The 16,115-nt window shown below is 31.9% G+C and overlaps 1 protein-coding gene across 5 annotated transcripts in view; it reads left to right on the plus strand.

The window, feature by feature from the left end:
* LOC106067133 (uncharacterized) overlaps positions 1-16,115 on the plus strand; it is a 164,390-nt gene that overhangs the window by 137,773 nt on the left and 10,502 nt on the right. For all 5 annotated transcript variants that reach the window (XM_056014923.1, XM_056014924.1, XM_056014921.1 and 2 more), the window contains 13 exons: positions 437-714; positions 1,188-1,327; positions 3,978-4,134; positions 4,427-4,531; positions 6,757-6,891; positions 8,335-8,510; positions 10,365-10,503; positions 10,834-10,953; positions 11,872-12,018; positions 13,776-13,909; positions 14,490-14,712; positions 15,348-15,458; positions 15,925-16,035. In XM_056014923.1, the coding sequence (XP_055870898.1) occupies positions 437-714; positions 1,188-1,327; positions 3,978-4,134; positions 4,427-4,531; positions 6,757-6,891; positions 8,335-8,510; positions 10,365-10,503; positions 10,834-10,953; positions 11,872-12,018; positions 13,776-13,909; positions 14,490-14,712; positions 15,348-15,458; positions 15,925-16,035 (1,976 nt within the window). The remainder of the gene's footprint in view (positions 1-436; positions 715-1,187; positions 1,328-3,977; positions 4,135-4,426; positions 4,532-6,756; positions 6,892-8,334; positions 8,511-10,364; positions 10,504-10,833; positions 10,954-11,871; positions 12,019-13,775; positions 13,910-14,489; positions 14,713-15,347; positions 15,459-15,924; positions 16,036-16,115) is intronic.

Consider the following 16,115-nt stretch of genomic DNA (forward strand, 5'->3'; position numbering starts at 1 on the left):
CCAATCTCAGATTAAGCTGAAATCTCACACAATAATTTCTTTTACCTGACAACACAAGAATCAATTTTAAAAAATTAACCAATTATTTAATTAACTATTGGTAATTGATTATTTTGTTTGGTATATTGAACAAGAGAAAGAGATACTACTTGAAAGATGTTGTGGTATAAGTTGAATTTGTCATCTTGTGGACTTGAGCCTTGAGTGAACATTTTTTTTATGCATTTTAAAAACGATCTTGTAAACATTCACCAAGATGCCCTCTTCTTCCCTCCCCCTTTAACAACTGGTCCTGAAAAGTTATAGAATCATAGCTCATTGAGAAATCTAAAAAGCTAAACAAAAACAATTGGTATGACAGCCTAAATTCATTTAGTTAATTCAGTCTCTCAATCACTTGTTATCAATCATCTAATGTTGTGTCCCATTATTTCAGGGAGGTCCTGGACTTTGATCATATCTATGTGACCTCCGGTACTGTAGACTTGATCAATCTTGGACAGCATGGGAAGGTTCATCAGGTCAGAAAAGGTTACATGCATCCAGAATACACCAGGTTCAAGAAACATGATGTTGCACTCCTGGAGCTGAAAAAGCCCCTCATCTACAATGATTATGTCAAGCCTTTATGTTTGCCAGAGCAAAAAGATGTATTTACCAGGAGGAACTTTTGTTACTTGGCTGGATGGGGATACACATCATGGAAAGCCAACTGTAAGGAGTGAAGGATGTTATTTGTGAAGTGCAGTTTTTTTTCCATGTTGTAGTTATCTCAAGGATGTCCTAGTTATGGCTTTAGTCATTTAACTGTTATCTAAAACCATTTTTAACATCATCTTAATATGTTAATTTTTAATGAGTAGGCTACAGTGTGTGCAGTTTCTATGCTGCATGCATGTTACATAAAATAAGGCAACACTAGGGACCAAATTGTTGACATGAGAAAATGATGAATTAAATATAGCCAATATATGCACAAACTGTGGACTCTCCTATTAGACAACTCCTTCTAACAATGACTGATAAGGACTGCCCATCATTTTGTTAGTTTGGTTTCTGGTACATCTTTTATACATATAACATTTAAATAGCATTTATTGTTTCAGCATTTAGCATCACATTTGTAATTGTGTAATTTCTAGTGCGGCTGCTGGATAGATCTTTTTACTATCTTTTGATTTCAATAGTTCCTTCTGACTACCTGCAAGAAATCAAATTAACATTGTGGGACACTGAGAAATGTAACAGCAGCTATATGTGGGGAGGCTTCCTGCAGGAAAATGAAAGATGTGCTGGTTACTTCAATGCCCTAAGAGGTGCCTGTGTTGTAAGCTATCTTTTTTTTTTACATTTTTATTTTATGTAACAGCAGATATAGGTAAAGAAATATTCAAATCTTCTCAGCTGAAGAAGAACAGCTTTTTTACTATTTCAAAGAAATGTATAGAAAAATCAAATTAATGTCAAAAAATGTTACGCTTTTTGAACTGTCATCTTTGTCTTGAGTTTGAACCCTGCCTGCTGCCCATCATCTGCTGCCCTGCAGGAGGTTGAATCTTGGATGTAATCATCTTTGTTTCTTAAGGAAAGGTCCAAAACATAAAACAAAACAATGTTAATTTTAGTATGTAATTAAAAAATTTAAACCAGCATATTTTCAAGACATTCAGAAGTTTCTCTGATTGACAATTGCTTCTTCTTGCTAAGAGTTATGCTCCTTGTTTCTTGTGTTTGTTAGTTTTTACTTTCTGTGGGGCTGGAAACAAAAAGAGAAAGAAAGAAAGAAACAATTTTTAGTTTGATCATCTGTCCAGGATGAAGGAGCTTCATGTTCCACTCTTTCAGTCTCTTCCTGAGAATACATAATGTCATAAAGCAAGAATGAGGTTGGTGAGCTAAGACACAGGGAAGTTTTGTTGACATTGACAATTCTAACCAGTATGGCATAATATACTCATGTATTCTTTCTGGCTTGACATAATCATTGTAAACAAAAATATGAGTCTGCATGATTATCCCATAAATAATGTTTGTTAAAAAAAAGGAAATATTTGAATTTAAATTAAGGACTCTTATCACTAGTGTGACTTGATAAATCTATGACATTTAAACTAAATATAGTAATTGAGAGATATAGCTATACTTATTGAGTTTATTGAATTATAGTATATGACTTGATCATCTTATTATGCTTTATTAGAGGCCCCCCAAAAGGGGAATAACCACTATTAGTTTTGTGGTCTGTCCATCCATCCCTCCATCCTATTTAGATCACAGAAATTAGAAAAGATATTACAAATTCTACTTCATGATATTTTAGACCTTTTAAAGTTCTGATGCAATGGATACTTTTTTCTTTTCTGAAAGTAAATCATTTGATTTTTTAAATTAAATATGCAAGCTATTTGTTTTCATAAAAATACACCATTTTTACAATTATTCACTATAAATAGTAACAAAATACATAGGAGACTATATTGCCAAAGGAGAAAATACTCCCCTATATTTTAAAAGCATTTTATGAAACTTTTTAAAATATTGTTTTAAAAATATATATATATTACTAAATTAAGTGTTTTCTGTTATACAAATTAGTTACATTTTAAATAAAATGTTAACTTTTATTTTAAAAGTGAAAGAATGTATTTAGTATGTATACTAGTGGAGTATAATTTTAAACATCATTTAATAAGCAGTGTTTCATATCATATATGTGCAGTGCAATGCACAACACATGTGATTAATAAAGAAAACCAACCAAATGGAAAAGTTTCTTTCTTTAGGTATTGAATGAGAGATTGGCCCTTTAGAAAAAGATCTATTTTATAATCGTTCAGTAACATCAAATAAGCCATGTTCACATTGAACTCTATCATCAGTTACATCAGAATACATATGAATATTAACAATATTATAATGATAAGATTAATAAATGCTTGTGTCTCTGTATTACATGGTATCAAGATGTCAGTCAGCTTAAGAATATAATAATATCAGCATAACTTTCTATATGTTCACATGTCTTCTTTTTGCATTGGTGGAGATTGGGTTGGGATTGTTGATAGTTTTTAGTTCAGTCAGAAAATATTGAAAGCTGCCTTTTTACCTACCTGAGTGGACCACTTAGGGCGCCAATATTGAATTAGTGTTTCCACACAAACTATCTTTGTAACCTTGTTTATTATAGATTTGTGTTACTGGCATGAATGCAAAAAGAATCCACTAGATCCAATCATCACAACTTAATATCTACTTAATCCCTCCATGGGACACAATAATTCTCTGCTCTTTCATTTCAAGGCTTGATATCAGTTGCTCATTTAGGCATGTAAATTAATTGATTCCAACACACATTGTTTTTCATTGTACACTCTATGACAGCACTCTTATCTGCTGTTTGGTGGTGTGGTTTTAAGACATTTTTGAAGGTCATCTTTATTGTCAATCCAGTTTACTGAAAGTCTTAGGTAGAACTGAATTTCGTCTGTGAGTGCTACTGCTGAAGGTCATCTTTGTTCTCAATTCAGTTTACTGAAAGTTTTAGATTGGAACCTTACCTGCTGCCATCCCTTGCTGTCCTGTCAGATGTTTGCGCTAGGGTGTAATAATCTTCAGATCTGAAGGAACATCCAAAACATGTTGTTGAACATTGGAGATATTTGTTTTTTAATTTGTAAAGAATTTTGGTGTTTTGGGTGATTTTATAAAATTATTATTCTCTATGCTGAGAAAAAATTCTATTCATTTGGATCTCTTCAAAAATACTGTTTATTAAATAAAAATGCTATTTGTTATATCCAAAAATATTCTTTTATTATTATTATTATTGCTGACTTGCTAATTTATTTCATTTTGAATATCTTGGTTTATGTTATTTTTGAGTTGTTTGGAAATGTTTTGACCTAAATAAATTGTTATGGTTGTTATGGCTTAATCTATTATGAGCTAAAAGGATAACCAAACTATTACTGTTACAGGGTGACAGTGGGAGTCCAGTGTCTTGTAAAGATGAGACTGGCACCTACAAATCAGTCGGTATGGTCACTTATGTATCAAAAGATTGCACTGATTTAGGAAGGCCTATGGTATTTACTTCGACTGCACCATATCAGGATTGGATCAACAATATTACTGGTAGGCTACATCCAAAACAATAATTCTAGTCTGAATTAAATAAACAATTATAATAAAAATTAAAATATTTTTAAAATATTGAATTCCAATTTTATAATTGTATACTATCACTGCAATAGTTACTACTAATATAAATGTCAATGGTCAAATAAATGAAAGTGTTTATCGAATCAATATAAAACTGTATAGAACATTTTTTTTTATTAATGGAAACAAATACAATATAATCAATATGACTATGAAAAAAACAACAATAAAGATATATACACAAGGTTGGAATTTGTTGTTTCAGATTGCAAGTTCAGTTGCTCCAATGGCATGTCTTTATTTGAAGAATCTTTGCTTTGTAACAGGATAGATGACTGTGGTGACAATAGTGATGAAACCATACCATGTGGTAAGTTGATGAAACCAGAACTTGTGATAAGTTAATAAAACCAAACCATGTGGTAAGTTGATGAAACCAGAACATGTAATAAGTTAATAAAACCATAACATGTGGTAAGTTGATGAAATCAGAACTTGTGATAAGTTAATAAAACCATACCTTGTGGTAAGTTGATGAAACCAGAACATGTGATAAGTTAATAAAACCATAACATGTGGTAAGTTGATGAAACCAGAACATGTGATAAGTTAGTAAAACCATAACATGTGGTAAGTTGATGAAACCAAAACATGTAATAAGTTAATAAAACCATAACATGTGGTAAGTTGATGAAATCAGAACTTGTGATACGTTAATAAAACCATACCATGTGGTAAGTTGATGAAACCAGAACATGTAATAAGTTAATAAAACCATAACATGTGGTAAGTTGATGAAATCAGAACATGTGATAAGTTAATAAAACCATAACATGTGGTAAGTTGATGAAACCAGAACATGTGGTAATTTGATGAAACTATACTTATTCATTAGCCAGTTGCTGCAATAAGTTCTTCACAATGTCAATAATAGTTGACTGATGTGGACATCTCAGTTGCACTTCCTCCTTTAATATTTGTGTCTATTTGTCACTAGAAATAATAATAATAATAATCTTTATTATCCATATGGAAATTTGTGCATTACACCAAACAAAAAACATTATAACTATAAGAAACCAAAGTGTACATTCACACCAGACTCACTCATAATTTACATGTGACAAAGTTTATACCAGATTGTTCTTATTTAATGGGGAACAAAAGAGTGTTTGTGTCTGTTTGTCTTTGCTATCGGTGTCTTGTATCTCTTTTGTGATGGTAAAATCACAAAATCCTGACACAAAGGGTGATTCTTTATTTCGAGGATCTTGTTAGCTTTTTTATAGATGTTTGTCTCAAACAACTGCCCAAATGGGGTTTGTTTTTTGCCAATGATTTTACCAGCAGCATTTAGGATTCTATTAAGTTTATTTTTATTTTTAATGCTCAGATTGCCATACCAGGCAGTGATATTGAAACTTAAAATATTGCAGATGTGAGCGTGATAAAACATAGCCAAGGCCTTTTCGCTAACATTAAACGAGGACAGTTTTCTTAAATTTAGTTTATTGTCTAGGATAGTACCAAGGTATTTAAAGGTTTGCACAATTTCAATAGTCTCTCCAGCTACAGAAACAATATCATTTTCCTTCTTGTCCCTATGAAAATCGATTATCATTTCTTTGGTTTTTTTTACATTTAATAATAAAAAATTATCTTTACAATAATTTTCAATGTGTTCTATTTCTTTGAAATACTCATTTACGTCTGAGCTCTCTGAGAGCAGGGCAAGAAGAGCCGCATCATCAAGAACTATTGGATTGAAAATCATTGGTGTACAAAATGAACCACAATGGCGACTGAATATTTTTTTTATTGATATATTTTCGTTAAGGTTAATCTTTCTTTGAAATGGCGCATATATTTTATGTTCTGATAACCCATTGTCCTGAAGTTTTAATTCAGTTTCAATTTATTGATTTTCACATAATGTCAAAGGCAAACATGAAGTCTGTCTTCCACTCTTCATTAGAAATATTAGTAAAAAAAGCATAAATAATTTCTTTCTTGTGACCTCTTACTCTTCGCAATACCTAGCTCTTGCTAAGCCAGCATATGCTATGGTACAGAACATCTAAATGTTCAGCCTGCCAATCTTAAGTAGTCATAAACTGCATGTGGTTTTTATTAAATCAATAGAAATTGAGCTCCCTACCATGCAAGCTCTGCCTGTGTGTTGACAATTACAATGAGGTTAATAATGTTTAGTTTTTCAGTGAGGCTAATGTTTAGTTTTTCAATGAGGCTAATGTTTAGTTTTTCAATGAGGCTAATGTTTAGTTTATCAATGAGGCTAATGTTTAGTTTTTCAATGAGGCTAATGTTTAGTTTTTCAATGAGGCTAATGTTTAGTTTTTCAATGAGGCTAATGTTTAGTTTATCAATGAGGCTAATGTTTAGTTTTTCAATGAGGCTAATGTTTAGTTTTTCAATGAGGCTAATGTTTAGTTTTTCAATGAGGCTAATGTTTAGTTTTTCAATGAGGCTAATGTTTAGTTTTTCAATGAGGCTAATGTTTAGTTTTTCAATGAGGCTAATGTTTAGTTTCTCAATTTTGATTTATTTATTTATTTTATTCTCAAAATGTTTCAGATGTCAATTTCAATTGTTCATTCAGTGATAATTTTATATGTGGCTATAAATCAAATTGGAAACTTATAAATGCTTCAGCGTTCTATGCCATCAACAGGCTTCCTTTGTATGATCACACACTAGGTAACAACAGAGGTAAGTACTTTGTTGTCATTTCAATTTGTTTTTTAGACTTGTGACTTGTTTACCAGTTTGATTAGGAATTGCTTCCTTGATTCATCAGTTCTTTGAATGCTTGTTCTTACCATGAGTCTGTGTAATACAAAATGGCTCATCTCTTACAGAGAAGTGCTTTTTCATTTTTCTTCTAACTAGATTTATCCAGTTTGGTAATTAGTAAACCAACCAGTAATCTATCATCATAATTATGGCTACAAGGTCAAATGTTATTTAGGTCAATTTTTTATTTGACAACTTCCTTTAATCTTTTATTTGACAACTTCCTTTAACGTAAATTATCTAGTAATCTTGTGTGATGATCAAGTGCTAATAATAAGCTAAAATATTATGGATTTACTTTTTTAGTGTAAGAATTTTTTTCCTGTCACATATAATAGATTTTATTTCATGCCAGATATATATATATATCTACTAGCACTACATACTGGCTATTCCCTGTTGATTTGTTTCCACTCTTTATTTTACTAATTATGGTTGGAAATTCCCTTTTTTTTTTTTAAAGTTCAATAAACACATTTTAACATTACCACTAACATACTTTTGGCTCATGAATAATTGTACCTGTTCCAATAAAATGAAATGGCCTGCTCTCTCTCTTTTTCTCTCTGTCTCTAAAATCCCTATTTTTAATTAATTTGGAATGACACACTTTATAATGTCTCTTCCCCTTGACACACACATGCTTTTGGTCAGTGAATTCTAACACTACTTTTACTTATCTTAAATTTAGGTACAAAAAGTGCCTAAAAATGGAAGTTTAATCTTGAATTTTTGATATGTTGGCTTTTGTACAAAAAAATGACCAAGCCAAACAAACAGGACCATATTAACTTCATGCTCTGCAAAGAGCAATCTACAATCTTTCAACTAAAAACAGGACACACACCATGTTAACAAAATAAATCTCACACACCTACCCCTTTGTAGACACTGTGCCCACCCTTATGAAATTGTAAACCACATCCTCTTTGAATGCCCCTTCCTAATTCACCTTAAGCTCAACATAACCAACACCTTGTACGGCAGTGCTGAACACTATTTTTCCTTGGCACAGTCTACAAAAGAGCTCACAGCTTGGAACCAAAAAGCTGGCTAGATGAAAAAGAAGAAGAAGAATATGTTGGCTTAAAAAAAAAAGCATATTGGGTCTAAATTGCAAATAAAAATTGTCTAAATTTAACTGCTGTGATTTCAATCATGAAAATATCTTACTAGTCTTAGATCCAAACAGGTAAATATCATATTTTTTTCATCCATGTCAAGTAGGAGAATAAGTGATTGGTGAGTGAGGGATTTTGCACTTATAATACAGGTTTCATGTCACTTTAATTTTTTTTTTTATTTTTTGTATGTTTACAATGTGTTTAAATTTTTTGTTCTTTATTGTTTTGTTCTCAGGAAAATTTCTGGTCAGTTTTGTTAGGCAAGAAGATCTCATTTCACGTAAACTCATTTTAACAAGCAATCACTGCATGAGATTTCACTTCCACATGAGAGGAAGAATAAAAGAAGGATGGACAGTCTCTGTTAGGAAAATTTTGGACACCATGACCAAAATCTATGATTTTGAAAAGGCATGTAATTATTATTTGATATTCATCAAAATCTCTTGAACCAAATAGACTATGTTAATCCAATCACATCATACACTCTTTGAATACAGAGCTGACCTTAATATTATAGAGTAATATATTCAGGGATACTGCAGACAGATATACTTGATAGGATACTGCAGACTGATATACTTGATAGGACACTGCAGACAGATATACTTGATAGGATACTGCAGACAGATACACTTAATAGGACACTGCAGACAAATACACTTGATAGGATACTGCAGACAGATATAGCCTACTTGATAGGACACTACAGACAGATATACTTGATAGGACACTGCAGACAGATACACTTGATAGGACACTTCAGACAGTTACCCTTGATAGGATTCTGCAGACGGATATACCCTACCTGATAGGACATTGCATACAGATACACTTGATAGGATATTGCAGACAGATTCCATTGATAAGACACTGCAGACAGATATACTTGATAGGACACTGCAGACAGATACACTTGATAGGACACTTCAGACAGTTACCCTTGATAGGATACTGCAGACGGATATAGCCTACCTGATAGGACATTGCATACAGATACACTTGATAGGATATTGCAGACAGATTCCATTGATAGGACACTGCAGACAGATATACTTGATAGTACACTGCAGACAGATACACTTGATAGGACACTGCAGACAGATATACTTGATAGGACACTGCAGATAGATACACTTGATAGGACACAGCATAGAGAGATATTTTTTATAGGACACTGCAGACAGATACACTTGATAGGACACTGCTGACAGATATACTTGATAGGACACTGCAGACAGATACACTTTATAGGACACTGCAGACAGATAAACTTTATAGGATTCTGTAGACAGATACACTTGATAGGGCACTGCAGACAGATATTCTTGATAGGACACTGCAGACATGTATAATTGATAGGTCAATGCAGACAGATACATTTGATTGGACACTGTAGTCGGGGCTAAACTAGATCTTATAGGGCAATACCTTCAACATGCTAGGACACATGCAGACAGTGCTGAGTGGTATTCATTAGGACACTACAGACAGGGCTAAACTAGATATTATAGGGGAGCAGTACTCACTAGGACTCTACAGACTGGGCTAAACTAGATATTATAGGGGATTAAACTCACTAAGACACAGCAGACAGGGCTGAATTAGATATTATAGGGGATCAAAATTACTAGGACACTGCACTGCAGACAGATATCACTAGGACACTACAGACAGGGCTAAACTAGATATTATAGGGGAGCACTACTCACTAGGACTCTACAGACTGGGCTAAACTAGATATTATAGGGGATTAAACTCACTAAGACACAGCAGACAGGGCTAAACTAGATATTATAGGGGATTAAACTCACTAGGACACTGCAGACAGGGCTAAACTAGATATTATAGAGCAACACATTCAGAACTGAGTATACATAATGTATTTAGAGTTTTTTGGACAGGGCTGAACTAATTAGGGCTCTGCAAATAAGGATGAGCTACATATGGCTCTTAAGATAGGAATGAACCAAATAGATCGCTAGTTTCATTTAGCCTTTTTTTTTGTCATTTTAGATTTTGCAGACAGGGCTAAACTAGATATTATAGGGGATTAAACTCATTAGGACACTGCAGACAGGGCTAAACTAGATATTATAGAGCAACACATTCAGAACTGAGTATACATAATGTATTTAGAGTTTTTTGGACAGGGCTGAACTAATTAGGGCTCTGCAAATAAGGATGAGCTACATATGGCTCTTAAGATAGGAATGAACCAAATAGATCGCTAGTTTCATTTAGCCTTTTTTTTTGTCATTTTAGATTTTGCAGCCAGATTTCTGGCAAATGGGTTTAATTGATTTTACTCCTGGTGACTATGAGGTCTACTTCAGATCATTTGATGTACAGAAAATCGCTGTAGATGATATTCTGCTACTCAACAGTTCCTGTGCTGAAATGAGTGAGTCAATTCTAGTTTTCTTGATTGAATATCATGACTGATGATTTGATTGAGTATCATGATTGATGGGGATACATTTGTTCAGTCATCAAAATAAATTTTCATGACAAAGTCCTTTCTTCTTCTTCAGCACAGTCATTACTAAACTTTTTTTTTTTTTAAATGTATTGCCACGATACTGAAATATAAATAACTCCCATAACTTCTCAATATATTTCAAACTGTTATATTATTCTATTTACTGACAGTTATGAGATTGAATTTTGGAATTCACTTTTTCATGAAAGTATCTCTGTACAACATTTAAATATAATATATACAAATTTTCAGAATGTCTTGACGGAGAATTTTTGTGCAGTACCTATGGACAGAAAAATTGTCTTCCCATGGGTGTTCGCTGTAACTATATAGTAGACTGTGATTACTTCTCTGATGAACTGAACTGTTCAGGTAAAGCCTCAATTAATGAAAAGAAATAAATAATCTTAAAAAGTTTTGTGTTAAGGGACCAATAATTAATGTCTATTATTATTTAATATGAATTTAGTACTTAGTAATGTTAGTGTAAGATATTGGTATTATAAGTACATTTGCACACTAGCGTGTCAGTGCAACACCGCTTGTGTTTACGTTATAAATGGATTTCCTAATATGTCTTCCCTCTAAAACACTAGTTTGTTATTTGTGTAACAAGAATATTCTACAGTTAGATCAAGTTACACTGTTGTACATGATGTAAACATCTGAACCTTTCATTAGTGTATTCATCAAATAATGTATGACAAATTGTATTTAACATTGAACACACAATCTTCATAAAATTCAGAATTCTCAATGAATTGTATAATATGTCACAATGTATCTTGTTAAACTCAGTAACTCAGTAAAAGTCTATTTTTAAAGGTCTTGTTAACCATGGAGTAAACTTTGTAGTATAATGTTACATATTCTAAAACTCTTTAGTCTAGTGTAATATGTTACCACTAATATAATTCTTATTGTCACATGTAATATGTTTCCTATTCAAAACTTCTTAATCATTGTAATATGTTACTTATTGTAAAACTCTTATTGTGCTGTATAATATATTTTCTTTTCTAAAACTCATTGTAATCAGTCATCTATCTTACAACAATAAATTATTTCTTCTCACAAAAACATTCTCTAAATGTCTTTTTTTTTTTTTTTGCCTATAAGATATGCTACAAAAAATCATTTTAAAATTGTAGACTTCAAAATGAAAAAAAAAAATTTATAAACTAGCTAAATGATTATTGCCAAACTAACATTAGTAGCCTTCTGCTATTTTAGTGTTTGATTCTATTTTTTTTTTCCTACCACTTCTTACTGTCATTGTTTGATCATCAGCCCCAACCTTTTGGTGTGATTTTGAAAATGGTTTGCTATGTGGCCTGATGCAGGACTCTTTAGACTCTGATATTACAGAATGGCTCATGGTTGACTCTTCTGTCTCACCTTTGAAACAACCAAACCCCTATTACAACATTTCATCAGGTATGTAACAATGATGACTTCTTGATTTCAATCTCTGAATACTTGTTTTTGTTAATTGTTAGTGCTATCCTTTTGCCTTAAAAGATTAAAGAACAATTAATTCTAGCTAAAAAAAAATATAAAGAAAAACTCCTTCATAAGACAATATAAGAACAACTTTCAGCATAACTCTCAAGAACTTAAGTCCATAGAAGGACAATAGAACGACTTAATAACTCTTTCATATGAATAGACCTTATGCATTAGGCAACAAATGCATCGTTGCACTGTCTACCATGTGGGTTACCTTAATTTACATCAGGACTGTATGATTTGTTTGATGCAGACACTTATAACCCATACAACATCAAGCTCCCCAACCCCTAGCCAGATTCACAACTGTTAAATCTATAAATACAATTACAACATACTCATCAAATAGACCTACTAAAGCAGTAATACAAAAGTACCTCAAAACCTAAGTAACTTTCAAAGTATTAAGAACAAATCATCAGACTTAGAAATCTTATTTGAAAGCCCAACCTAATTGCAGGAACAGAAATTTGACTACACCCCGAAATTTATAACTCAGAAATCTTCAATAGCAGTGAAATTCTTAGGAAAGATAGGACTGATAACCATGGATGAGTTCTTTTAGCAATAAAAAACACACTAATAACAGAAGAAATTACTATACCAAACTCAACAAATTAAGAATCAATATTTTGTAAAATTAACACCACCTCAACATCCCTGATAATAGGCAGCATCTACAGACCACCAAATTCTAGCTTAGAGTATATGCAGGAATTTTGCAATTAACTTTTAAACCTTATGGATGTTAATGAACTATTTATAGAAACATTACACAATTTAAATTTTGATCAAATTATTAAAAAACCAACTAGACTATTAGATTACATTAGATCTCTTCCTAACATATCTGGATTAGTGGTAGATTACAAAATAATCCATGGACAATCTGAGCATGATATTGTTTAAATGCACAGTCAAATAAAAGCAGTAACCAATATAACACCTCCCCCCCCAAAAAAAAAAATCTTACTGCTACAAATGCAATCTAACACAACTACACCAAGTAACATCTGTAATCTATAAGATATTCAATACTCAAATCCATAACACAATATAACAACTTTAAGAAGCTATAATACATAAAACACTAAACCATAATTTATAAATAGAAAAACGAAACCTAATGAAATATTCTGAAAGATAACAAGATAGAGGCACATTTCTTATTCCATATGCAAGAACAAATTTGTACAAGTGCTCCTTCTTCCCTAATACCATTAGGAATGAAATGGGTTGCCTGAATAAGCCAGGAAAATCAACAACTTAGCATCAATGACTAGATTGACACATGAAATACTTAGGGCGTAATTATCTTTTTTTTTGAAGTAATAGCTGTAGTCCATAAGATGTTTTGTAAAATGTTTTATATGTTTCGGATGTTCCTTCAGAGTTGAAGATAGTTTACTTCGAAGTCCAAACCTCCCGCAGGACGATGGGGGATGGGAGTGGGCAGGATTTGAACCATCAATAAATCCGAACGACAGTCCAACGCACAAACCGCACGACCAGGCAGCCATAAGACAAGAGAAAAATTTGAAGAATAAATGTCTCAAGAACTTAAAAAACAATAGAACACTTTTTTGATGAGTTCATTAAAAGATAGATTCATTACTACTGTTAAATACATACATTTCTTTACAACTTGTAAAACATGCAATAATATCCTTTGTTTCACTTCCTAGGACTTATGATTATGATTGACACTCTAAATATGATAGAGAAGGATGAGGTGAAAATGTCACAGGTTATCCAACTTCTTCCTGATGAGTTTTGCCTAAGGCTGTTCTATGCTTCCACATCACCAGCTACCTTCATGGTAAATATACTGTTTTTATTTTAGCTCTACAATTTAAGCTGTCTCAGAATAGATTAAGGACAGTTAAGCTGGTCAATCCTATGTTTAGTTTATATTTTAGATAATGAGTTTCTAGATAGATATAAGAATAAGGCTCATATTTGTATACCTAGCTAGATTGTTTTCTACCAAGCCAAGAGTTTTAAAGTTCCTTACATGTAGGTATTTTAATTTTGACTTTGTTAATATATCCATGAATGCAGCCATCTTTTAACAAGTGCTTGACTTTTCCTTGTCAGTCATACCAGCAGTGTGACATTATTGTTAACCTGTTTTTAATCATGCAGTATTAAGTTCAATAAAAACTCATTCAAAATCTGGTCTGCCCTGAGGAACAATAGATCTTATAATCCCAAACTTAACAATTTAATCTCTTGCAACTTTTGTCAAGTGAAAACTTGTTGTGATTGGTTTCATTTTATTGTGTTAAAATTAACTTTATTATGCTTTTTATTTTTCAATGCACAGAAAGAAGTCTAAAATGTTTATTAATTTGAAGAAATCTTATATGTTTATAGTTTGTATCCATATATATTTCTAGATTAATCTGACCAGGGGAAATGATGTCCAGACTTTAGTCAAGTTTACTGATAGACAAACCATAGTGTGGACTTCACTCTATGCCACTATCCCATCCTCCAGTGCTAAGGAGAGGGCTCTACTAACATACATAGTTCAGGGTGATAAGCTAGGCTCACAGACCATAACAAAATATATCATGATAGATGATATTTCTATAACCCAAGGCAGATGTCCTCCATTCTGTAAGTGTTTATTGTGCTTTAGGGTAAATGTAACTCATACTCAAACTACTGTATATAAAATAATTATGAAATTAAAATGAATAAAGAATGGAAGATCACATGTAACATTGTAAATACATTTTGGCTGTCTGGTTACATGGTATGTGCTCTGGACCATTGCTGGTCCTGAATTCAAATTCTACCTGTCACCATCCCTCACTGTCCTGCTGGAGATTAGGGCTCTGATATAATTATCTTCAATTCTGAAGGAAAATCTGAAATATGTAAAACAAAAAAAAAAAAACAATTGTTTTGTTGTTCAAGAAATACAAACGTGTTCTCACCTCAACATCTGTTTTTAATTGAGACTATAGCGACATTAAGTCTAAAATATAATGTCTAAAATATAATATCTAAAATATAATGTCTAAAATATAACATCTAAAATATAATATAACATCTAAAATACAACGTAACATATCTGCCTTAAAGAGTTAATAAAGAGAAGTACAATGTGAATAGCTTTGCTAACTACAGTTGAACAAGAGGTAAACAAAAACACACCAGCAATGTATGGACTTTTATTTGACAAAGATGAATATGAATACATCTCAGAGAACAAAAAAATGTATGCATGTTTTTGTGTTGTCTTTCAGCTTGTCCTGGCCAATTGTTTGAGTGTACTGATGAGTCCTACTGTATTCCACCAGAGAAAATCTGTGATAGAGTTGTAGACTGTAAAAGCTACACAGATGAAAAGAATTGTGGTACGTTTAAAGCAGTAGGATGATATAGTCTGTAACTTGATGCTTTAAATTTTCTTTTTTTTTTTTTTTACTATGTTTCTGTGTCGGGGGAGGGGGGGCATGTAAAATAAGAATTATGAAGAATTAAATTTTATAAGAAAAGTATTTCTTTTCTATGATATTGAAACATAAAAGTTAATACTATATAATGTCTTCAGCCCTAATGATAAAATGAATTTAAAAAGATAAACAACCTTAATATTGAAAAGCATTTACTAAGTAACCACAAATTCAGCTGGGAAAAAAAAATAACTTTTAACTGTCAAATATTTAATTTTACATATTTCTATTAATTTAGAAATCTATTTTTACATCTATTTTAAAGATCTTTTTTTTTTTACATGAGCTAATATTTTAGAGATATATTTTTACATAGGCTAATATTTTAAACCTTTTTTTTTACATAGCCTAATATTCTATTTCTCAGAGTGCACAGATCAAGAATTTAAATGTCCTAATCAAATGTGCATTCCAAAAAGTAAAACTTGTGACTTGGTCAATGATTGTAGTGATGGAAGTGATGAGGGTTCTATCTGTGGTAAGTAATGGCCAGTTTGTAACACAATTAAGTTTGATTTAGTTAGTAACACAATAAAATTTTAATTATAATGCTTATAT

Source organism: Biomphalaria glabrata, chromosome 17 (assembly GCF_947242115.1).
Source record: "Biomphalaria glabrata chromosome 17, xgBioGlab47.1, whole genome shotgun sequence".
NCBI classification, from domain to species: domain Eukaryota; kingdom Metazoa; phylum Mollusca; class Gastropoda; family Planorbidae; genus Biomphalaria; species Biomphalaria glabrata.